This window comes from Quercus robur, chromosome 10 (assembly GCF_932294415.1).
Source record: "Quercus robur chromosome 10, dhQueRobu3.1, whole genome shotgun sequence".
In the NCBI taxonomy this organism is placed as follows: domain Eukaryota; kingdom Viridiplantae; phylum Streptophyta; class Magnoliopsida; order Fagales; family Fagaceae; genus Quercus; species Quercus robur.
In genome coordinates, this window is record NC_065543.1 from 11,221,088 (window position 1) to 11,245,407 (window position 24,320).

Sequence of the window (24,320 nt, forward strand, 5' to 3'; positions counted from 1 at the left end):
TTTAATAATTACTCTCTCCTCCTCAGACTTATTACTGTCCTCGGATAAGGCCCAAGGCCCAATACGCTATTTTGGGCCCTAGTCCCTACAACTTCTTCAAAGGACAACTTTTTCATTAGATTATTCCTCATTTAAATACCTTCTAATTTATTTTAGATCTGTTATATTGTCCATTCATTTTTCGTGAATGGCCTTGTCATCTAAGTTGAAATAAATTGCATTGGCAGCCTTCTCATCCATTACTTCTTGTCATTGCCAGTTATCTTCTCATGCTTCTCTTTCCCATGTAGTGCCTCATGGAGGTCTTGTTGGATAATGAGATTCTTCATTTGCCTTTATTAAAGAGAGAAATTGCCATTGCCACAGAACTTTGTCCACCTTGTTCCTTGTTATCGAGATCAAAATCTTAGCCAAGCTCTGATATCGGTGCAACGACGCTCTCAAAATTCAAACAAATAACATTAAAAGAAAACAATAAACAAGTACACACACAAAGTTAAGGTTTGGTTTACTTAGTGTGGTACTTTATTTTTGTGTTTCAAATCTCACCTCTTCTTCCTCCTATGTACCTATCTAAAAAAAATCTACTCCACTCTACCACACATTCAAAACAGATTTTGTTGAATATTCCTTACATTCAATTTTTTATATGGCCTTTGAGTCTTCAGTAGTGATTAAACTAAAATCCATTGATGCTCACTTACACTTGTATTGCATCTCATCAGGCTAGTCAAACTACCAAGAACATAGATAAACACCAATAAAACTGTCATTCATCAGTCTCAATATTTCAGCATTCACAATTAACAAATGAATAATAAATCAATACCTTTATTGAGTTATTACCCCACACACACACACACAAAACCATCTACTGAGTTGTTTCATCAACAAAGTTATATACACACAGAGAGAGAGAGAGAGAGAGAGAGAGATATTTAAATGAAATAAATAAAAAGTATCGAGACTAATATAATTATTTGTAAATAATAGATGAACTAAAGTAACAAAAGTGGAGTTTTTGAACTGATTTAGCTAAAATTGCATTTAACCTGAGTAACAAAAGTGGAGTTTTTGAACTATTTTAGCTAAAATTGCATTCAACCTGATGCTATTGCTTATATGTTAGAATTCCAGTATAACATCCTGATAGTTATCATTACCAATGAGATCCCACTGATCCACTTCTGCGACCATTTTGTGTTCACTTATGCCCGTGCTAGAGGAAAAGGAAAGGATGACCTGGGGGTAGAAAATTTTTCACTTTTGGCACATTAAAATTTCAAATTTATCTCAAAAAAATTCAAATGTAATGAAATTGGAACGAGGGCATTAAATTCATTTCCTTGTGAAAGCTAATCTCCAAGTGATGCATCATTTTTGTTAGCCAAAAAAAGAAATTCATGGCTGTCTTCCACAAACAAATATGTTACATGTGGGCACATTGGTGGTGAGGTCAAGTACACAACTGAAACATGAAAAAGTAAATAAAAAAATAAATAAAAAATAATAATAAAAAACCTGAATTCCAATAGCATATCAAGAGTAAACATGTTACAATTGGTTTAGATTACATAAATCAAAATTATACATTTATAAAATACAACCAAAACACTACTTCAACAAATTGGATTATGAAATAATCCGCAAAAGAAGGGTGGAGAAAAAGAAAGAGGAATTCTATCTAAGCTTTCAGACACCTAGGACCTATGTAATCACAAGTATGCATCACTTACAAAGGTTGAGGAGCTCATCCTCTAGTATTTAAATTTTCCCTCAAACCCAGACACTCTTCTTCCTACTTGCTACACCGTTTAAAAAAAAAAAAAATTAAATATTACAACACACGCCTTTTATAGACATCGATCACCAAATCAATGGAGCTCCATTATCACTTGCATTATATATGACACAAAAAGTCATCTTGGTTTTCTGTTACTGTTTCTTCCTATTGCTGCACTCACATGGAAAATGAATATTAGATAATATCAACTTTATCCTCTATGATCACTTCACATTTTTTGTTCTACTGACACTTAAATTTCATATTGCTGAATGATATTGAAAAGTAATACAACTAAAGCTGTATCATCATACTTCCCAATTGAATGTATAAAACTATCACAATACACCATCATATTATTACACCAAAAATGTTACAACATATTCTTACCAGCATCACTTATCCATAATTTTGACAAAGATCTATTTCATTGATAGATGCTCCAAGTTAATACATCCAAGATTGACATCATTGCAGTACATCATTATTCAAAGAAACTATTCTATTTTGAGCTACTGTGTAATTATGGCACTGGTGCCTTCTCTTAACCACACAAAAGAGCAAAGAATTTGAAAGCTGCCAACATTGTGCAACATAAATATCTACGAAAATGACTTCCCAGATTATGTGAATAGGATTGGGTAAGTGTATTGTGCGGCTCTGTACTAAGTCCCATATCGGGTTTTAATAGGTCAAACTAGACTTTATAAGTGATTAAGAGAAACCCTAATTGCAACTTGACTAGCCCTTTTAGGGTATAATGCATATATGCCTAGTGCTCTACTCGAGTCATAAGATATGGTATCAGAACCAACTTGGTAGTGCCATGTGGCTGGGGGCACCATAATACAACATACGACTCAATGAGAACGTCATGAATTTAAGTGGAAAAGATTGTGATACCCTTAATTATGTGGATTAGATTGGGTAATTGTGTTGTGCAAGTGCGTGCTGAGTTTTACATCGGGTTTTTAATAGGTCGAATGCTATCTAAACAATGATGTGAAGGCTCAATTGTAACTTGACAAGTTCTTTTGGGGGTACAGCATGTGCTACTAATGCTTTCCTTGGGTTGTGATTCTTATACACAGCCAAAGAGATTATATAGGGAACACAAATATGAAAAGAAATGGCATGCATATTACATGCCTAGTTCAAAGTTATGATGCAGAAGTACTTACTCTAAATGCCAAGGCTATCTATGGCGAAGAAGATCTTGCTCTATGGACTCAAATTCTTTAAGATTGTCAACTACATTTTGAACTTTCTTGGATATCTGTTCACTATGCTCTTCAACCATTTTCATGAATGCATTTAGCTGTTCTTGGTATGTTGCACATAACCGTTTCTTATTCCGCAGCTCTGCAGTCAATTCCTGGATTTTTTTATCCTTTTCATCCTACAAAAATAGTGAAGAAAAATCACTTAAATAATCAATAATCAATACCATCACTAGTTTGGTAAAAGCACCCATGCAATACAATCATTTTATTGTCCAATTAAGGTGATTTCCCACTCAAAATTGCCACCTGTAATACTGTATGTATACTAGTATGTAGGTAACTGATATGCATGAATACATTTTTTTTATTAAGTATTCATCAAAATGGATATACGCATTCACACACAAAATGAGTAAATGACACTAAAGCTTTTGTACAATATATACATAAATGTCTGTAAACATTCATAAATGCCCAATGGTGTCAAAAATAAAAACTTAAAGGGATGATATTTAGCCTTCCTAAATAGGAAATCCCTAGGAGATACAGGAACTAAGGGGTGAATACAGAGATTTTAACGCATTCCCCAAATGTAGAAGTGATCTGTCCACTAGTCAAACAGTTCAAAAATTCAGTTCAAGAAGTTAGATGAATTAAAAAATAAATGTTAGTTTTTTATACCTTTTGCCAAGGGTAAGATAGAGGGATCGAACCCCTAACACAAACCCCACAGAGGGGACGGAATGTCATCAGGCATCAGGCAATTGGCAAATAATTATGGACAATATGCATAAAGCATGAGAAAATATCTGACATACATTTTATATATATATTGGTGAGTTTCAGATAGGAAAGAAAGGAGAAAAAAATTAATGTGGCCAACCCAATCTAATCTATTGAAGATCCATAGCTGACCCCATTTTGGGACTAAGACTTTGTTATTGTTGTTGTTGTGAGTTTCACACACCCCCAGTGAATTTTGAAATCATGACCTCACCCTTCATCCATTCTTATGCGAGAATTTGAGCTAGAGGTAACTGGTATATCTGATATCCATATACCACACTTGTTTTAAAGATATTTGGAATGAACTGTTCGCACACAACAAATCTTTCTCCATTTTATCATATATGTAACCAGGGTATCTCTATGCATTTGAGTATCAGACTCAGAAACTTGACCAATTCACACTTCCAACTGTGGTCCAGAAAAGGTATAAAAGTACTGAACAAGTGTGCCCTGTTAGTTTGAGGCTCAACAAGGTTTCTTGCCAGTCCAACACTGAAATGTGAAAGCATTAGTAGTAGTTTTACTAATTTTTCCTTGAAGTTCCCCCTGTATTGTAAAATATGCACAAGTGTGTGATATCCATCAGAATCATCCCAAATCCATATGGGAATGATTCTCTGCTAGGACACTTGTTTTTTTTTTTTTGAAAAGTGATTCTCTGCTAGGACACTTACATTTTGTCCTAGAGAATTACAATACTAGGCAAGTCTCAGGAGAAAGTCTATAATTGCAACAATGCCTCCAAAAAGCAAAATATTCCCTTTTGGTCATCTTTATTGATCATTTCAATGTAGGACATCCTAGAGCTTCGCATGAAAAGAGCTGGATTAGATACAGGAAACCTCTAATACCAAATCTGATGTTGGACATATTCCTAAAAGCAAGATCCTACACAAGTCTTTATAGAACAGCCAGTTGTGGTGCTTGAACAATGACTAGATAACACAAGGCTTCATTACAGAAGCAACTACATAATAGTTCTCACAAACGGCCAGTTGGGTTGCCTGCGCATAATACTACTATCCCCTTGATATTTTTTATAAGTAATAAATAGTTCATTAAAAATGGGTAAAGCTCTGGCACATGGAGAGTATACAAGAGCCCCACCAAAAAGTTAACATCTAAAATTACATAGACCAAGAAAATCAATAAAAGAAGTATACTCTATGTAGGGACACGATTTGCGTTAAACCGCAGTTGGTGTTGGGTTCGCACGTAAATGGGCCCATACAATATCATTTGTAGAGAGTGGGATCGAAAGGCTAAGTCGTGATTGCTCGGCGGTCGTTTTGTTTAGTTGTTCCTGCATGGTTTAGGGGTATTCACCCTTTGAGTCCTTTTTTCCGGAGAGAACGGACTCAAAGGGTGAATACCCCTAAACCATGCAGGAACAACTAAACAAAACGACCGCCGAGCAATCACGACTTAGCCTTTCGATCCCACTCTCTACAAATGATATTGTATGGGCCCATTTACGTGCGAACCCAACACCAACTGCGGTTTAACGCAAATCGTGTCCCTACACTCTAGATTCCCGATATTTCTTAATCATTTTAAGAAAAATCTCAAAAAGAAAAATCACAAATTAAGCACCGAGGTCTTAGGCAAAATGGAATAGCATTCCACACATCAAAATTCTAACATCTCTTAGATACTCCTCCCCAACATGCTAACAACTCCTTCACAGAACTTGGCATTACCAAATGAACTTCAAATAAGGCAAAAGCCAATGACCAAAGTTCTCTTGCTATGGCACAATGTGGAAAAAGATTATTGATTGTCACCCTAGAAGCCTTACACAAACAACATCAATCAACAATAGAAATGTCATGCCTACAAATCTACAGTTAATATTAACCATGAGCTGATGTCCAAAGTCCATATGAAAACTACCTTCCTTGGAGTCTTTGTCTTCCATATTGCTTTCCAACGAAAATACAATCCACAGATTCTCAATGTCCATTGATAAAGTGTGAACCTAAAGAACACTCACTCCTAACCAACCAACGTATCCTGGAAACTTTCTGAACCAGTACTCTAATTAAATCCTAAGGCTCTTTGCTGGAGATTAAGTCTTTCTTCTTACACACTCTTTGAATGAAGTGTGGTTTTTTCTCACTTTTCTTGTTCTTCCTTTTCTTTTTTTCTTGACTGTTGTTCTTTTGATTCTTGATTTGTGCCACCATAGTACATCCCAAATGTACTCGGTTTGGCAATCTTTCTATTTTTAATAATATTCTTACGTTATTTATCAAAAAATAAATAAAAATCCTAAGGCTCTGTCTTGGTGACCAACCAGTTTGACTCAGACCATCTAGTTCAAGAGTACATGGAAAATCATCTCATGGTCCTAACCCTCCATTGCTCATGCTAAAATAGTATTATTAGGCCTCCTTCAGTAATTAGCCCTCATTTGGACCAACACCTTTGCCAACCATGATAACATGGTTATATTTAAGAACTAACGGAGTGCAATGCATTATTTGCCTATAATAAACCACTCTATCCATGCGTAAAGCTAATGAAACCACTGACATGGACTGTTAAATAACTCCAATTAGGATTTCTCATTTTCATGTTTAGGCAAGGCCCAAATGACAAAGGGCCTCCAGTCAGAACAGGATTCCATAGTTGCACAGCGGAAATTCCAAATATATATTTGGGCCAAAACCTTTAGAAACAATTTGCCTTCTTTTAGTATAAAAAAATAAAATAAAAAAACTTTTTTTTTCTAGTAACTAAATTAATCGATATAAAGAACTACGGGGATAAAACATAGTTTGGTTTGCCAAACCATACAATTAAAACAGGAAAATCTAGCGGACTCACCCAAAAATGTTCCAGGGGAACATCCTTCAAGGGCTACTTTCTACCAAAATTTCTCAATAGTCAACCACTCTCCCCTTACCCATAAAATCCTTGTGCCTTTAAAGGAAATTAAAATATTGAGCAAAAAGACTTATGAAATGCAATCTAGCAATTCTTTCTTAGTACACCTTCCATCTTGATAAATAAGAATTTTGGAAGAATAGCTTTTAAATATTCCCCGTAGAAAACTCCAGTAAAGCTTGCTTGTTTATATGGATAACTCCATTTAAAAATCCACAATTGCTGATGGAAAAACAACATTAGATACCCCCCCCAAAAAAAAAAAAAAAAAAAATCAAGATTTGTGGTCAAATTTTTAAGTGGGGGATTTCTTGGAACCTCTCATAGGTTGCTTTAGTTATTATTGAGTCTTAGAATTACGCTTTCTGAGTTAGAAAATTGCTAGTTCAGTTTTAATTAGAGGCCCATGAGTTTTATTTTGTGTTCTGAGTCTTTTCCCTATTTTGTTTAGATGTTCTTGAGTACTTTTTCTTTGCTATTAGTGATCCTGATCTTTCTAACAATAGGTTATTTTTTCTAGGAAAGGGGTAGGAATAACCTATTTAAAGGCTTTAATGTGATCAATAACATTCATATTGAGATTGATTTTTATAAAATTAACAGCTTATCTTAAGCTTTGAGAGTGCAATTGCCTTCTCCTCTCCTACCTAATTGTAATTACTTAGGATAACCTAGGTGTCATTGCTGAGTGTTTTATCTTTCTTTATTTTACATTCTTTCCATTACCAAAACCCGTAAACATCAAATCGTACACAAGAACCCTTCAAGAACTCATCAATAAGTCTAATTTAGGGCTGAATTCCTAAAGATCCTACATCAAAATTGGTATCAAATCCCATCAAAGCTTCTGTCCCACGTCAGTTACTATATCTGCACTCGCTGAAAGTTTTGATTATTAACCTTGCCTAAGGCATTGTTCAAGCATCCACTCCCCCAAACAGTTCTATAGTAATTCACAAGTGCTCAAAGTGCTAAAGTAATCACCTAAAGCAGAGTCCACTAGGTCATGTCTACTATTCAGAATATATACATATATATATATATATATATATATCCAATTCTTTTTTTTTTTTTTGATAGGTAAGCAGAAAACTTTTATAAATGATAGAAAAAAGAGAAATACAAGAAGTTCATGATGATGAAAAAAAAAATGAGCAAACAGAACAATAAACAGAGGGTAATCAGGAAACTAAGCTAAGGGAGGACAAAAACTCAGAGAGAGAAGAACAATCAGTAAAACCCCGACAACGAGACCACTCCAAAAGACTACGATGGCATAAAAGCTTTAACTCATCCAACGTCTTCTCTTTGTCCTAAAAGGATCGACGATTTCGTTCCAACCACACAATCCACATTAAGCACCCTAGAACTAAGTTCCAAATGTCCGAGTTATGTTTTCCATGCCACTGATACCAGCAAGATAGCAAACCTGCCACCGATCCTGGCATAACCCAAAGAATACCAAAGGCTTGAAGCATAAAAGACCATAGGGAATGGCATAACCCAAAGAATACCAAAGGCTTCCAAATGTCCAATTCTTTGTTTCGGTTATATATAAATCATAGAATTTGTTAGCAAATTCATGCAACATACTTTTTGCATAAATGAGAAAGCTGAATATTTTGGGTCTTTAGGTTTTTGGAACTTACGCCAAATGTATTCTTTTTAGTCACATCTTGTCAATCTAGCATAAAAGTACTTTTTTTTTTTTTAGTACATGTATCATTGTATCAAATGAATTATACTTTGAATGGGTTTGCCAGTAATGGCTTTTCACAATGTAGATAATGTATTCTACAAAATCTACATAAGGTTGTTTATCTTGTTTTGGTGAAAATTCAAGCCATAGTAAATGAGCCCCACTTAATTTGGAGCCTTGCAATTATATAACATTCCAAATAAACTCCTCAAAGAATTCCATATTTAACATTCCAAATAAACTCCCCAAAGAATTCCATATCTATTCCAATTGAATACTCTTTGCCTTCTATATGCATATAAGTTTGCGTTCTCTCTCCAAGGCCTATATTTCCATTTAATGCTTCCAATTCTTCTTAAAAATAAGAACACAATAGATATATTGTGGGCTAAAAATTGTATAAGACCAAATATAAAGAATATGATCTAAAACATTAAGGGGACAAAACATAAATAGTCATTATAATGGATGTGGAGAAGTAAATAAACCCAAAGCAAAGATATAGATTTATTGAACAGGTAATGGAGTGACAAAATGGTAAAAATACTGCAGCAAAAAATTATATAAGAGATAAGAAAACTCACCATTGTTTGGCGAGCTTCACGTGGGGACACCACAAGTGGATGATTATGGTCCTTTACAAATTTTGTGATCACCCATTTTCCAGACTTATCATATTTTACATGAATCATTGCCTTACAACCTTCCCTTGTGCTTGGCCGTGGCTTTCTAACTGGCCCAAACTTACCACGAATGCTAACACAGTGGCCCTCCTTATTACATCCAAGCCGGCGAGCAAGAATCTTCCCATCTCTTTCAGAGCGACGGCAAGACATCACTCGCATAACGAATCCTAGCCGCCGTGCATACTCATCATAGAATATCTTGGCAGAATCTTCAGATTCAAATTCCATACCCTCATATGGTTCTAGAACTGTATCTCCTTCATATGCAGCCAACTCAGCTCCAGCAGAACTCTCCACTCTGGCCCCCTCATCAGAATCCACTGCCACACAACATTATTTGCCCTTTGCTTTCAAATATGAAAGTTTCATCATCTTGTAAAATAAGCTAAGTCATTCAAGAACAAAACAAAAGCAGTAGCATTCTAGTTCATCACCAACAAAACTGAGGATAGGATTACAATTTATGAGGTTTCAAATTTTATGCTCCTCATTCTTACAAAACAAGAACAAACAAACGAAACAATACCACAAACAGAAACCCAACCTTTGTTTTAAACCAAGTAGCCATATAATGAGTAACTGGTATTTCTTTTCTTGGGAGCAACCAACCAGAGCATATATAGGGCAAAATTTCATCTCTCTCTTTTCCTTTCAGCATTTAATTGATCAAACAGTTGGTGAGCACAAAAAAACATTGCAGACGCATAAATTTCAAATATCAAGGCAAACATGTATCCCAGCTGATTACTCAGTTGTGGTAACCAACACATCAAAAATCACATAAAAGTAGCAGTAAAAGCAACAAACAAACTATAAAAATAAAAATGAAAATAAATAAAAAAAAAACCCATAAATTTAGCATCTTTAGAACTGTATAAGCAGTAGCAAGCTAACATTTCTTCAATAGCAATACAAAAAATGGGCATAAAGCATGTGAATAATTACTCCCACAAAAAATCCGAACAGCCCAAATAAGCAAAACCCATTAAAATTAAAGCCTTTCACATTACAAATTCACAGTATTTACCAATGAACTTTTGAGTGGGTGATTCAGAGAGAGACAAATGGAGCAGAGAAATGGGAAAAGGAAATTAAGGGGTTGCATCAGATGGAGAAATAAGTAATGGGTATTCTTTGAAATTGTGAAATAGTAGTAGAAAAAGGGTGAGTGACTTACTTGGTTTAAAGAGTGTGAAAGACGAGGATCTTCGTGTGTTGTGAAAAGGGGGGCACAGACAAGAGCCACAGAGAGACAGAGACTGGCTGCCCCGTGAGTTTCCAACTTTGGAAGAGGTTGTTTGTTCAAAAACGAGGTTGGATATATGTTGGGGGGGATTTTCAGATTTTGGGCCTTTTTGTGAGTGGTGGTGCTAGTATGGACTTGGGTCTAAGGACATCTAAGGTTGGATAGCCACTTGTGTGCAGCCACGTGTCAAAATATTTTTCTTTTTTTTTAAATATACCTCAAATTTTATCATAATTCTATCGTGATAGTATCCGACTAATTATCAATTACTTTTATATTGACCTATCACTTGTTCTTAACTATTCATATTCACAGTCAACCACATCAAAGTTATGTCCACAGATCCTGTCGTTACAAATCATTCCCATTTGTCCTTATGTTGTAATTTAATTATCACCAAAAGACTTATACCTCAATTGGTATTTCTTGTTATTTTTTATTTTTTTTATTAAAAAAACTCACATTTCCAATTATCAATTATCAAAATAATCCTTCCATTTTTTTTTTCTTTATATCTAAAACATTTTTCATAATTTTTTTCAAATGTTGAGGTAACAAGTTTATAGAAGATAAAGTGATGTCATTAGCATGTTTATGTGAAAATAAATAATAATACACTGTGAAAAATATTGTAGGAAATATTCCGCATGTAATATTACAGGTTTTTTCCAACTTTGTACTACTTTTTAGTTTTTAGAGCAATGTTGGACGATATCACTTTTGTTAGGACCAATTTTGATACAAAGCATGGTTTAAGAACCTAATTAGAAGATCACCAATTAGAAATAAAACAAGACATTAGGGAATCAAAACCTGAAATAAAATTCTCAAATGAACAAATGGCCCAATAAATAATTGCTTTAAAATTAGAAAAACAAATATTTGCACTAGAAGAATGCATATAACTTCCACATCTTTACATTTATGTTTATGTTGTAATATAAATCAATTTTAATTATAAATATTAAAATGCTCCAACACAATGGAAAGAAATAATAAAAAAGAAAAACAATTGATGTATTAACAGCAAGAAGAAAAATATAAAAGAATTTAAGAACAATTAAAAGATCCCGCATGCCTTTTGGCACATGAAAAAACATATGGTGCAATATACCCACTAAAGCCAGACAAATTCAATTGAATCAGGAATTATTGGAATATTGCAAAAACAAAATCAAAGATTTATTAGACAAAGGATTAATTAGGAAAAGTTTTTTTCATATATATACAAGATAGAAATTCTACTCTATATATCCTAATTTAAGTATATATGTGTGTGAAGTTTCCTCCTGAAAACTTAAACTCTGGCCCTTACCTCCCTACAAGCACTTATAGTTATGGAGTAATCATTGCATCAAGGGTCCATGATGATAATTAGGAAAAGTTAATCACCATGGAGTTGTTCTGCTATTTATGTCCAAAAAAAAATTGAATTAGAAAGTGGTTAGTAATAAACTATAAGCCCCTAAATAAAGCTCTGAAATGGATTAGATGCCACATCTGCAATAGAAAGATTTATTATCAAGATTGCATAAAGCCACAATTTTTTTTTTCCAAATTTGATATGAAGTATGGATTTTGGCAAATTCAAATTGATGAAGATTATAAGTATAAGATTGCCTTTACAATTCCTTTTGGACATTTTAAATGGAATTTTATGCATTTTGGATAAAAAAATGCCCTTAGTGAATTCCAAAATATAATAAATGATATATTTACCCCATTTACAGAATTCTCAATTGCCTACATTGATGGTGTATATTAGTCTTTTTGGAATCAGTTAATCAACAGTGGAAACATTTAAATTCGTTTGTTCAAATCATAAAGAACAATGGGTTAGTTGTATCACCAACTAAAATAAAATTATTCCAAGACAAAATGAGATTCTTAGGACATAATATTTATCAGGGAACAATAACACCAATACAATTCAAAGCTTTTTAGGAAGTTTGAATTATGTATCAGATTGTTATAAGAATTTGGGGGAAATATGTAGACTTTTTTTCAAAGGTTAGAGAAAAATCATCCTCCTTAGTCCAGTCAACATAATGAGATTATTAGAAAACTCAAAAAACATGTCAAATCCCTTCCATTCTTAGGTCTTCCATCCCCATATTCTTCAAAATTGTTGAAACTGATAACTCTAGCTTGGCTATGGAGGTATTCTAAAACAAAAACAAAAACAAATAAAAACAGAATAAAAATTAAAAAAAAAAAAAAAAAAAAAAAAAAAGAGCAAGTATTATGTTTTCATTCAAGTGTCTAGAATGCTGCACAACAAAAACATAGTATAATCAAAAAATAAGTTTTTTCAATTTTTTTTTTTATCTTAAAATTTCAAGATGATCTTTTAAACCAAAAATTTTAGTTTGAGTTTATTGCAAAAGTGCAAAAGATGCTTTATTCAAAGATGTTGAAAATTTAGCTTCAAAACAATTTTTTGCAAGATGCATGGCAAGCAATTTTAAGTTCCTTTGAATTTGAAATTGAATACATAAAAGGAAAATCAAACTATATTCTTAATTTCTTAAACAGAAATTTTACAAGGAAAATAAGCTCTTTAAATAAGTCCTCTTAAAAAAAAGGCTAGCCCCAATAATTTGAAGACTAGCATGGATTCAAGAGTATCAATTTCTTTGAATTATTTTCAGTAAATGCATTGTTATCAGTTCAATTATCTCCGAACAATACATGAGTATCATTTATTTCAAGAATCAAAATCACTTTGTATCAGTTCTACAATTATTCTACATCAAGACAAATTTTTTTCTACAAAAGTATCACACCCATGACACACAAGAACCAACCTTATCTCATCGAATCGGAATTATTCAATTTGGTATCAGCTTTCCAATGGAAAAAGAATCAAAATTATTCAAGATTTTCATTATTTAATATTATAGAAGAATCAAAATTATTCAAGCTTTCTACTACTTGATATCAGCTTTGCAAAAATATCAGTCTTCTTTTTTTCTTTTTTCTTTTTTTTTTATGTGAATGAGAGGATAAGTATTATTGAAGCTTTTTTACTTTTTGAAGTCCCAGCCTCCCAGTATCAAAAACTATTAGAGCATCTCCAATGGTCTATGTAAACCCAAAATTCTCTTTATAATAGAGAGTGAAACCCAAAAAAAGCTCTCCAATGGACTCTCTATTTCTAGATTTTTTTTTTTTTGGCTCATGAACAGTAGCTCATCAAGTCTGATGAGCTACTGTTCACTCTTCAAATGCTTTTTTCTTATTATAATAATTAGGTGTTAAATAAAAAAATGTTGGAAGATGTATAGTTGTTAAAAAAAGAATAAATAATGAATGAAGAAATAATATTTAAATAAGATAGAGAATGAGATAGAGAATCTATTAGAAGTGTATTTGAAAAAGTGAGTAACTAAAAAGTAAAAGTCACTGTTCATTCTCCAAATAGTACAAAAATTTGAAGATTCTGTTGGAGATGCTCTTAAAAACTTTTCACTGTATTAGTATTTGCACATATTAGAAAATTGTCTTCTAACAGTTACTATGCTATATTAGTGCATTTTAGTGCATTATTCATCCATTATCGTGTAGTAACTGTTCACACAAAGAATACGAAATTATTTGTGATAGTTATTGTGTAGCACTGTTTACTACTATTCAGAACTATTTACTTTCATTGAATTATTCCGAATTTAATATTTTTTTTATTGGCTTTTTCACTTTTGTATGCCTCTCTCTCTCTCTCTCTCTCTCTCTCTCTCTCTCTCTATATATATATATATATATATGTGTGTGTGTGTGAAAATTATACATACTCTGGGAGCATTGATCCCTTGTCTCACATGAGGCCGGGGTGAGTCCCACATATAAGGCTCACCCCTCATGTGAGAGAAATGACCAATGCTCTAAGAGTATGTAATAATTAGGGGTGTACAATCAATTCATCAAAACCAACCCCACCTGACCTAAACCAACCCTCCGGATTGGTCGATTTTTAGGGTTGGGTGGGTTGGGTTGGGTTACAAAATTTTTTTTGATAGCAGGTCAGGTTGGGTTCGGGTCATAAAATTCCAAACCCAACCCGACCCGTCCATATATTTAAAATATATTATATAATTAATATTTCTTTTTAAATAACTAGCTCTTCTTCTAATCCTATATAAAAACCAATATTAATTCATATATTAATGTATAACTGAATTGGAATATTAGTTCATATATTAATGTGTATTTTGTTTATCAACTTTGTGACAGTTGTGATATATTTTTTTCTGATCAATTTAATAATAATATTAATAAAAAAATTGTCAAACTCATGGGTTGAATTTTTTTTTAACCCATTATGATGGGTTGGGTCAAAAAATCTCCTTAACCCGACCCATGCACACCCCTAGACTAATAATTTCTCCTATACATATGACATTCGTATTAATGTAGACTAAAAAAAAAAGATTGAATAATTAAGCTCCAAAATCCAAATAGACTTTGGATAAGTTCATAAAAGGCCAAATAAACTCTCTCAGTCCCTTATTAGCCCCCGAAGAACCCTTCCTTGTATAAGAAAAAATAATTTGTATCAAAAAATTATTTTTGTATTATATTCAAGAATTTGAATGCATGCTCGAGTTTAAAGTACTATTCAAGTAAGTTTTTAAGCTTTCAAAAATAGATTTTCATTATCAGTTTTTATATATTGTACCATTATTCTATTCTTGCAGTACACACTTCTTTCTTAATATCGATCCGTATTATTCTCTTCATCCACTCACTCATATTTCATGTCTTGGGTTGTACATGGTATCCGTATTGTTCTCTTCATCCATATATCAAGTTCTAGTTTTTTTTTCTTTGGTGGTGTTTATTAATTATTACACATCCTACAGTCTCACACACACATACTCAAACTGCACATAAATTGTGACTTGAAGGAATTGTGACTTCAAGTCATAACTTATGTGCAGTTTGAGTGTAATAGTTTCTTATTAAAAAAAAAGGGGGTTGGTTATATATAGTTGTAGTTGTTATGCACATGCATTTTGTATTTAAATACTTTTCTCAAAGCTCAGTTTAAGCAAGGAAGTCATTTTACTCATTCTGTTTCTTTCTTTATCTCTATTTCTTTCTTTAGCTCAGTTTAAGAAAAGAACTCTCTCTAAATTGAGGTGAGGATGAAAGTTCAAATCATATCAAGAAAGTTGATAAAACCAGCAACTCCAACTCCACCTCACCTTAAGAGTTTCAAATCATCATCCATAGACCAGCTTGCCCCTGAAGCATATGTGCCATTTATTGTTTACTACGATGCCAATGGGGACAAAAATGAAAATGATGGAAGGAGGAAGCGTTTGCAGAAATCACTTTCAGAAATCTTAACCCTCTATTACCCTTTGGCTGGTAGATATATCAAAGATAAGCAACTAGTTGACTGTAATGATGAGGGGGTGGAATACTTGGAAGCCCAAGTAAGTGGCAAGCTTGCTCAACTTCTCCAAGGAGAACTCAAACCCGAGCTGTTGAATCCTCTTGTTCCGAATGCAATGCCATCTGCAACTACTCCTTTAGCATTTGTTCAAGTCAACATGTTTGATTGCAGTGGCCTAGCCATTGTGCTGCTCTTTGCGCATTTCATAGCCGATGGGATTTCAGCGACTACGTTTTTCAATGCATGGGCTACATCATGCAAATCAGCACGGATCAATGAAGTGATTCACCCAAGATTCGACCTGGCTTCTTTCTTCCCACCAAAAGAGAATGTTGTACCTGCAAAGCCCCCTAAGAATAATCCTGGAGCTCCAATCATCACGAGAAGGTTTGTGTTCAATGGTGCTGCAATAACAAGCCTAAAAGCCATTGCCAAAGGTAGTGCTTGTGATTCTGATCAATTATTAACAAAACGCAAACCTTCACGGGTAATGGTAGTGACAGCATTAATATGGAAGGCTCTCATTGCTGTGGCACAAGCTAAACATGGGCACTTAAGGGCCTCTATTTTGTGTCATTCATTGAACCTGCGCAGAAGGACAGCTCTGCCAATACCAGATAACTCTTTTGGAAATTTCTACATGGTGGCCAATGCTCGGTTTGGTGGAGATAGAGAAAGCGATGTGGAGTTGCATGAATTGGTGGGTTCACTTCATGATTCAATAAGGAATGTGCTTGATGACTGTAAGAAACCACAAAATGGGGATGATTTGATTTCCATGATGACTAACTCCTTGAGAGTGGTTGATGAAGAACTTGAAAGAGGTGAGACCGATATATTTATGTTCACTAGCTGGTGCCGATTCTGTGTGTATGAAGCGGATTTTGGTTGGGGAAAGCCTACTTGGTTGAGCAGTATAGCCGTTCCTATGGAAATGGTTGGTCTGCATGACACCAAAGATGGTGATGGAATTGAGGCATGGATGAGTTTGCACGAAAATGCTATGCTTCTATTTCAGAATTATCCACAGATTAAAGCCTTTACCTCCCAAATCTAGCTGCGTGCTCAATTTAGTGCTTACTTTTAATATGTTCGACTAAGTAAGAATAAATTTCAAGTAATGTTTTTATTACATTCCTTATGGTCTAAATATATGTATGTTAGGTGAGAGAATGGCATAAACATTTCAGTAACTAATTAGTATGAATTTGTGCTCAGTAAGATTTTTCTTATGGTCCGAGTTTAAGCATGTTGGAATTTGGATTCTCTTAGGGTATATAACTCTGGAAGATTGACCTTAATTATTTGGTTATCTTTTTTTAACAATGACGGCTTGTCTGGTTCAAATATAAATATATTGCATTTAATTTATTTCATTATGAGTTAAGTCCTTTTGAATATGAACCACTATTAGTTTTTTTAAAACATTCTCTCTCTATATATGTTAAAACTATCTTCTTCATCTTCTCTTGATACACCGAATTTTTTACACCCAGACCTTTGTATTTATGGGGGTTAGTGAGATGCATGATTGTGAGTGAAAAAATCTTTTTTCATTTTTTTTTTTGGTGCCAGCATTGCTCAAAAGAAATCATTTCACCCAGTATGTTACACACACGGTGTGTTTTTACCCACCGTGTGTAACACACTGGAGCTTTTTTCCAAAAGAAAACTACTTTTAGTCTTTCCACTCAACGCAAAACACAAGCCAAAGGACTAGTCCACCGAATTTTTCACACCCGGACCTTTGTATTTATGGGGGCCTAGTGAGATGCATGATTGTGAGTGAAAAAATCTTTTTTCTTTCTTTTTTTTTTTTTTTTTTTTTTTTTTTTGGTGCCAGCACTGCTCAAAAGAAATTATTTCACCCAGTGTGTTACACACATAGTGTGTTTTTACCCACCGTGTGTAACACACTGGAGCTTTTTTCCAAAAGAAAACTACTTTTAGTCTTTCCACTCGACGCAAAACACAAGCCAAAGGACTAGTCCATTGAATTCTTCATCAACGAAGAATAGAAATAATAAAGCTGCAAAATTATTCTTATGCGTTGATGAGAGACGTTTCACAGTTGAGGTGAGAAATGAAGGTCCAAATTGTATCAAGAAAGTTGGTAAAGCCATCAACTCCAACCCCACCTCACCTTAGGAGTTTCAAAACATCATCGATAGACCAACTTGCTCCTCAAGCATATGTGCCCATCATTTTGTACTACCATGCCAGCAATGGAGACGAAATTGATGGAAAGAGGAAGCGTTTGGAGAAATCACTTTCAGAAATCTTAACCCTCTATTACCCTTTAGCTGGGAGATACATCAATGATAATAAAGTAGTTGACTGTAATGATGACGGGGTGGAATACTTGGAAGCCCAAGTAAGTAGTCAGCTTGCTCAACTTCTCCAAGAAGAAGTGATCAAACTTGAGCTGTTGAATAATCTTGCTCCCTTTGCAATGGTATCAGCAAATACTCCTTTAGCACTTGTTCAAGTCAACATGTTTGAGTGCGGTGGTCTAGCCATTGGGTTTCTCTTTTCGCATATTATAGCTGATGGAATTGCAGCCACTACATTCCTCAATGCATGGGCAACAGCATGTTGTATAGCAGGGATCAATGGAGTGATTCGCCCGAGTTTCGATCTGGCTTCTTTTTTCCCACCAAAAGAGAATATAGCTGTTGTGCGCCCCAAGAATCTTGGAGCTCTAATCATCACCAGAAGGTTTGTGTTCAATGGGGCAGCAATCACAAGCCTAAAAGCCATTGCCAAAGGTGGTGCTTGTGATTCAGAATCATTAACAAAACAACAACCTTCACGGGTAATGGTGGTGACTGCATTAATATGGAAGGCTCTCATTGCTGTGGAACAAGCTAAACATGGGCACTTGAGGTCCTCTATTCTGTGTCATTCATTGAGCCTGCGCAGAAGGACGGCTCTGCCAATACCAGATAACTCATTTGGGAACCTCTACATGATGGCCAAAGCTCGATTTGATGGAGAGTGTGGAGACAGTGAGAGCAAGATGGAGTTGCATGAATTGGTGGGCTTACTTGATGATTCACTAAGGAATGCTCTTGCTGACAGCAAGAAACCGCAAAGCGGGGATGATTTGGTTTCCATGATCACCAACTCCTCAAGAGAGATCGGTGAAGAACTTGAAATAGGTGAGACTGATGTCTTTATTTTCAGTAGCTGGTGTCGGTTCCCTCTGTATGAAGCGGATTTTGGTTGGGGAAAACCTATTTGGGTGAGCAATAGACCCAAACCTGTGGAAATAGTTAATCTAATGGACACAAAAGATGGTGATGGAATTGAGGCATGGGTGCACCTGAATGAAAAAGACATGCTTCGGTTTCAAACTCATCCGGACATTACAGCCTTCACCTCCCACCAAATCTAGCTGAATCTCTCAATTTGATTTCTGTAAGAATAAATTTCAGGATATGTTTTTGTTAAGTTTCTTATGGTCTGAGTATATGTATGTTAGGTGAGAGAAAGGACCTAGCATTTCAGTATGTTGGGTTCTTAATTAGTATAAATTTGTGCCTAGTATTTATGCATGTTGGAATTCAATTTTCAAAGGGAAAATAACTCTGCCAGATTGACCATAATTAGCTATTTATGTTTAGTTGTTTTAAACTAAGATGGCTCCTGTGATTCAGATAGAAATCAATTATTGTATTTGATTTTTATTTTCACGCCCATGACTTTTGTATTGATTGAGGGCTGGTGAGATAGAATGATTCTGAGTGAGAAATTTTATTCCTTTTTTGGGGTTCAAGCACTGCTCAAAAGTAAACTACTTTTAGGACTAGTCCATTGAATTCTTCATCAATGAAGAATAGAAATTGAGCTGCAAAATTATTCCATTCTTGTAGTCACATTATGATTAATGCTAGCTCTTCTGAGCCTTGAAATATTTTTCTCTAACCTGCATTTGTGCAAAAACTTGAAAAATTAAAAATAGTCACCTGCTCTTCAAGAAAATGCTATATGAATTTTTTTTTTTTTTTTATACGGCTTTAACTCAAACAATTTTCAGTATTCCCAATCTCATACAATCAAACACCTCTTTTCTCCATATCAATTTCATCAACAGATCTGAGTAGTGATTCAAAAAAAATTAGGCATGTGATTTGAAGTCTCAATCCAAAATTAACAAGTTATTTGAAAATTATTGTGTAGGTATAATTAGAACAGTTCAAGATGGATAAAGTGGGTTGTTAAAAAATAATCGTTTTGCAAGAACAAAAATGTGGTAAAAGATTATAAATATATATAAAGTTTGGTGGGCATTGACCATTGAATCTACCAAACTTTTCCTCATGCTTTTTTTTAGAAGTTTTAAAATTCAAACCCAATTGACTAGTATAGAAAAGTATAAAGGTTACTACAAATTTTATTAGAAAATGTTTACAATTTAACAATATATGTAAATGTTAGATTTCAGCAACCTAATAAATGATTTTTTTTTTTAAAAAAAACTAAAAATAAATATTGGAATTATTTTTGAAAAACATTAAAGATATTGCAAATTTTATCACAAAAAATTTTACAAACTGATATGACAAAATATAATTGGTGACACGCTCCGTTTGTTTTGACATAAAATATTTTTAGAAAAATATTTTCCAATTTTACCGTGTTGTTTTGCAGTAAAATATTTTCAGTCAACCAAATCAGCTAGGCAAATTTATGTAAAATATTTTACACTCAAAATTTTGATAAAATATTTTTCATTTGTTCTCAAGCTCTCACCTTGATACTCTCTCTCCCTAATACGTCAGTCCCTTTCACGCTTTCTCCCTTCTCATTCTCAAGTTCTCCCTCTCTACAAACCAAAGCCACCAAGTTACTCTCTAGTTCGCCAGCGCCACTTGTCTTTGGCAACTCTCATCGCCTACTCCCCCTCTACCATCGTCGGCTCTACACCTCCACCCACCAATTCTTGGTTTAACCACTCAAATCCACCGATTCTTTTTTTGGTCCGGCCATACACTGGCTCTAGCTCCACCAATTCTTTTATCCTCCATCATTCCAAATCTACCTCCACCTTTGTCAACTCACCCACTGGTTCTCAAATCTGAATTTTTTTACCACTGCATGGGTTTATTGATTTGGGCTTTTTGGCTGGTTTATGGTTTTGGTGGGTGGATGGGTTTTTGAGTTGCGATGGGTGGCTGGGTTTTTGGGTGACTGGTATGGTTTGTGGGTCCATTGATGGCTGAGTTGTTGGGTGGCCTTAATGGAAGGCTCAGGATGGAGGTAATTTGCAGGCTAGCATTAGTGAGGTAAAGAATATAATAAGTTGACATGCATAAGAAACAATACTGCAAACTAGCATCTTGAGTTTTAAAAGCTCGATTTCCATCTAAATATCGACGCTCAAAGACTTGAGTTCCACTTGCTAATGTGGAAGTTTAATGCCACATGGATCTCGAATCTTATAAACTTGAGTTTTAAAAAGCAAAATCGAGTCTTTAAGACTCAATTTTACGTCAGCATAAATATAAAACACATAGACCTCACACTACCTACAACGAGTCCTCAGTCCTCATTGTCTCATTGTACACTCACCCATAACAGTCCTCACTCCCTCTAACACTCCTCACACTCCTCACTGCCTCACTCACCCATAACACCCACACTTCTCATACCACATTGCCTCTCTCTGTTACTACTCCTCCCTCTCAACAAATTTACATCTTAGGTAAATGTTTGGATTTTATTGTCAATGCGGTTGGGTATTATTTGTTGTTGGGTGTGGGTTAAAGACTTTGACTATTTATTTGGTAGATACTTAACATAAATTAGTTAAGATACCATGATATTGTGAATATAACCTCCACATAATAACCTCCACATCTTGTAAGGTGATTGACATCTCACCATGTGGAAGATAGAACGTATGGGTCTCCAGCCGCCATCGCTCAACTAAGGCCGATATTAGATCATGATCTATCTCTTTGGATGGGGCCCTATACAATCCTTCTAAACCCACCAACTTGATAATACCAACCACCCGATTGTCCAACATCAATATTTTTGCTATCTCCTTAGAGCAACCACGACAATCAAGTGGCCTCGGGTCCTGCAAAATCGATAAAAATTCAAGCGATTGTTAGAACTAGATATACAATTTTGAAATAACTTACTAAAAGTCAAGGAGAACATAAAAATTAAAGTAATTGTTAGAACTAGATATTTCACCTCGTCATTCCAAATATTGGTCGATCGATGATCTGGTTGTTGCATCAACACTAAGCATCTATAGGACCAAGGCGCATGATCTCTGGTTCCTCACCGATCCGAGGATCCATACTGCAAAGAGTGCTAGTGTGAGATCATATAAACACATCGTAACATTTATGCTTGGAACTATAATAGAGGGCTAAAAGAATTTCAAAATATATCATATTTTCATGGAGGGAGGAAGCATGCTATCTATCCAATCAGTCTGCAGTTTTCACTACCACTTAAAAAAGAACATATAGTCTTGATCAGATATCATAACTCATTATGTGATGGCTTTAGTATTGTTATATATTATATTTCAATAACACAAAACATTACATAACAGAAGTGGCTCTCACATTTAACAATTTAAAATTCAGTCGGCTGGCTAATTGACAAAGTTTAATTTATTTCTTTGGTCATAAGAATAAAATGTAGATAAGTTGTCATGTGTCAGTTTATTTGAAAAATTCATTCCCATAATGATTGGTGGTGTTTCATCAGTAGGGCTATCATGGTGATGGTTGTGCAGACCCTTAGAAGGCCAGACAATGTAAAGATGGATAGAGTGATGGTGGCAATTGCAATAGTTGGTAGTGAAAGGGCCAGTAGTGAAAGAAATTGTTACTCATTTTGTCGTTATGCCATTAGTGGCAACAGCAATGATAATGTAGAAAAAGGTTTAGAAAAGGTGGGCATCATGTTAGCTTTTTTGGATGTACTGCCAGCTGCAAAGGCAGCACTAATAGCAGCTAAAATGGTGCTGTGGTAAAGGTGGTAGGTGCAGTGTAGTAGAGTAAATGGTGGTGACAGCAATTGCAGTGGTGATGGTGGCATTGATGGTACTAGAAAGGTACTAAGCTTCATCACCTAGTTATTCTGGAATCACTACCAAACTTTATGAAAAAATTCCTATGTAATATTGTTCATCAAAAATTCAACATGTCCCACAATGTTCTTATGGAGATTTTAAGTAGAGGTTCCAAGGTTACAATTAATGAAAAAAAAATGGGTACAAACCAAATAAAATCCATTAGAAGAACAAAGAAAATGGGTCCAACTATAAATGAACATAGAAATGAAAAAACATACCTTAAAAATTGAAACTTGGGTGCTTTATGGAAAAAATCTGAACTTTCTTTGGTGGGATGTTGAAAGGAGACAAACAAGGAGGGATTTTGACAAAAGGGTAGGGACAAAAGGGATTTTGACAAAAGGGTAAAATTAACGGGATTTTGACTGAAGGTTTTTTGGCCACCGATGAGAGGAGCATCTCCGGTAGAGTGAAGGTTTGGGTGTCTAAATGAGTGGCCGCCGATAAGGGGATCATCTCCAGTAAAGTGAGGGTTTCGATGTCTAAAGGAGGAGAGTGTGAGAGTGAGTGATTTGGGTGTTTAAGTGAGTTTTTTGAAACCGTGTTTGAAAGTGTGAAAGTGACCAGTGAGATTTTTGAAAGCACGTTTGAGTGATTTTGATCATTCAAAAATTGAGTTTTTGTAACTCGAGTTTATAATCGAGTATAATAAACTCGACCTCTACATAGTAAAAGTGGTTTCCCGTGGCAAATTTGTTCATGTAACTATATGAAAAATTCCGAACTTGAGGATTAATAGCTCGAGTTCTACCATTGATCTCGAGTTTTAAACACTCGAGATGCTAGTTTCCCAAATAGTTTTGAAATGTGACAACTAACCAAATTCTTAGAGATTTAAGGTTAATTGGAAAAAAAAAAATCGCTCAAGATGGGTAAAAGATTTTCAGATAGAGTGGGGTTTCACAATACAAAGCGGTCTTTTTCTAAAAGGCATAATAAGCCATTGGCACAACCAATTAACTTAGATTGATGGATAGCACAACTCCTTAGTGGGAGGTCAAATTGTTGAAATTGTTTGAATGAATTATTGGTATCGTCAATTACTTTGTAGTGCTCTATGTGGGGTGTAAAATCATAGTGCCTAACAATCAATTTATTGAGTGTACCTGAAAGTGAATGGGTGAGTTGGGAATTGATAAAGGAAGAGCTTGTATGGATCTGATAGTGGTTTGGGTGGTTGGTGGAGTGGCAGTGAGTTGGTTTTTGCCAAATCATGTGGTGGTTATGGGATTGTAAAATTCTTTCATTTTGCTGAGATATATATATATATATATATATATATATATTGTATTTTCAAGAATGCAAACCAAACACTATAAAATGAAAATATTTTTAGTAAAACTTTGCATGTAAAATATTTTATCTTTGTAAATATTTTACATTGAAACAAACGGAGTGACAACATAATAAATAAATGTTTGATTTACTTTTTTGTGATCGGTGACACATAGAAAATTTTGTAATATTTTTAGTATTACTTTTTTTGTGATTTTTTTTGCTAA

At 34.5% G+C, this 24,320-nt stretch overlaps 3 protein-coding genes across 6 annotated transcripts; 2 read left to right on the plus strand and 1 right to left on the minus strand.

Moving 5' to 3' along the window:
* Positions 1 to 1,507: 1,507 nt before the first annotated feature.
* On the minus strand, positions 1,508 to 10,423 carry LOC126702351 (protein FAR1-RELATED SEQUENCE 5). Of its 4 annotated transcripts, none has more exons than XM_050401044.1 (4): positions 10,247 to 10,423; positions 8,968 to 9,411; positions 2,965 to 3,182; positions 1,508 to 1,954 (listed from the first exon to the last, which is right to left on the minus strand). In XM_050401044.1, the coding sequence occupies exons 2-3, from the start codon at positions 9,295 to 9,297 to the stop codon at positions 2,979 to 2,981; spliced, it is 534 nt and encodes a 177-aa protein (XP_050257001.1). In that variant the 5' UTR covers positions 9,298 to 9,411; positions 10,247 to 10,423; the 3' UTR covers positions 1,508 to 1,954; positions 2,965 to 2,978. The 4 variants fall into 4 exon arrangements, with proteins under 4 accessions (XP_050257001.1, XP_050257002.1, XP_050257000.1 ...); XM_050401045.1 differs by having other exon boundaries at positions 8,968 to 9,416; XM_050401043.1 differs by having other exon boundaries at positions 8,968 to 9,441.
* A 3,761-nt stretch (positions 10,424 to 14,184) lies between these two features.
* LOC126703832 (acetyl-CoA-benzylalcohol acetyltransferase-like) lies at positions 14,185 to 16,770 on the plus strand. Its single transcript, XM_050402901.1, has 2 exons — positions 14,185 to 14,202; positions 15,454 to 16,770. The coding sequence occupies exons 1-2, from the start codon at positions 14,185 to 14,187 to the stop codon at positions 16,768 to 16,770; spliced, it is 1,335 nt and encodes a 444-aa protein (XP_050258858.1).
* An 897-nt stretch (positions 16,771 to 17,667) lies between these two features.
* On the plus strand, positions 17,668 to 19,166 carry LOC126703511 (acetyl-CoA-benzylalcohol acetyltransferase-like). Its single transcript, XM_050402468.1, has one exon. The coding sequence runs from the start codon at positions 17,797 to 17,799 to the stop codon at positions 19,108 to 19,110; it is 1,314 nt and encodes a 437-aa protein (XP_050258425.1). The 5' UTR covers positions 17,668 to 17,796; the 3' UTR covers positions 19,111 to 19,166.
* The last annotated feature ends 5,154 nt before the right edge of the window (positions 19,167 to 24,320 follow it).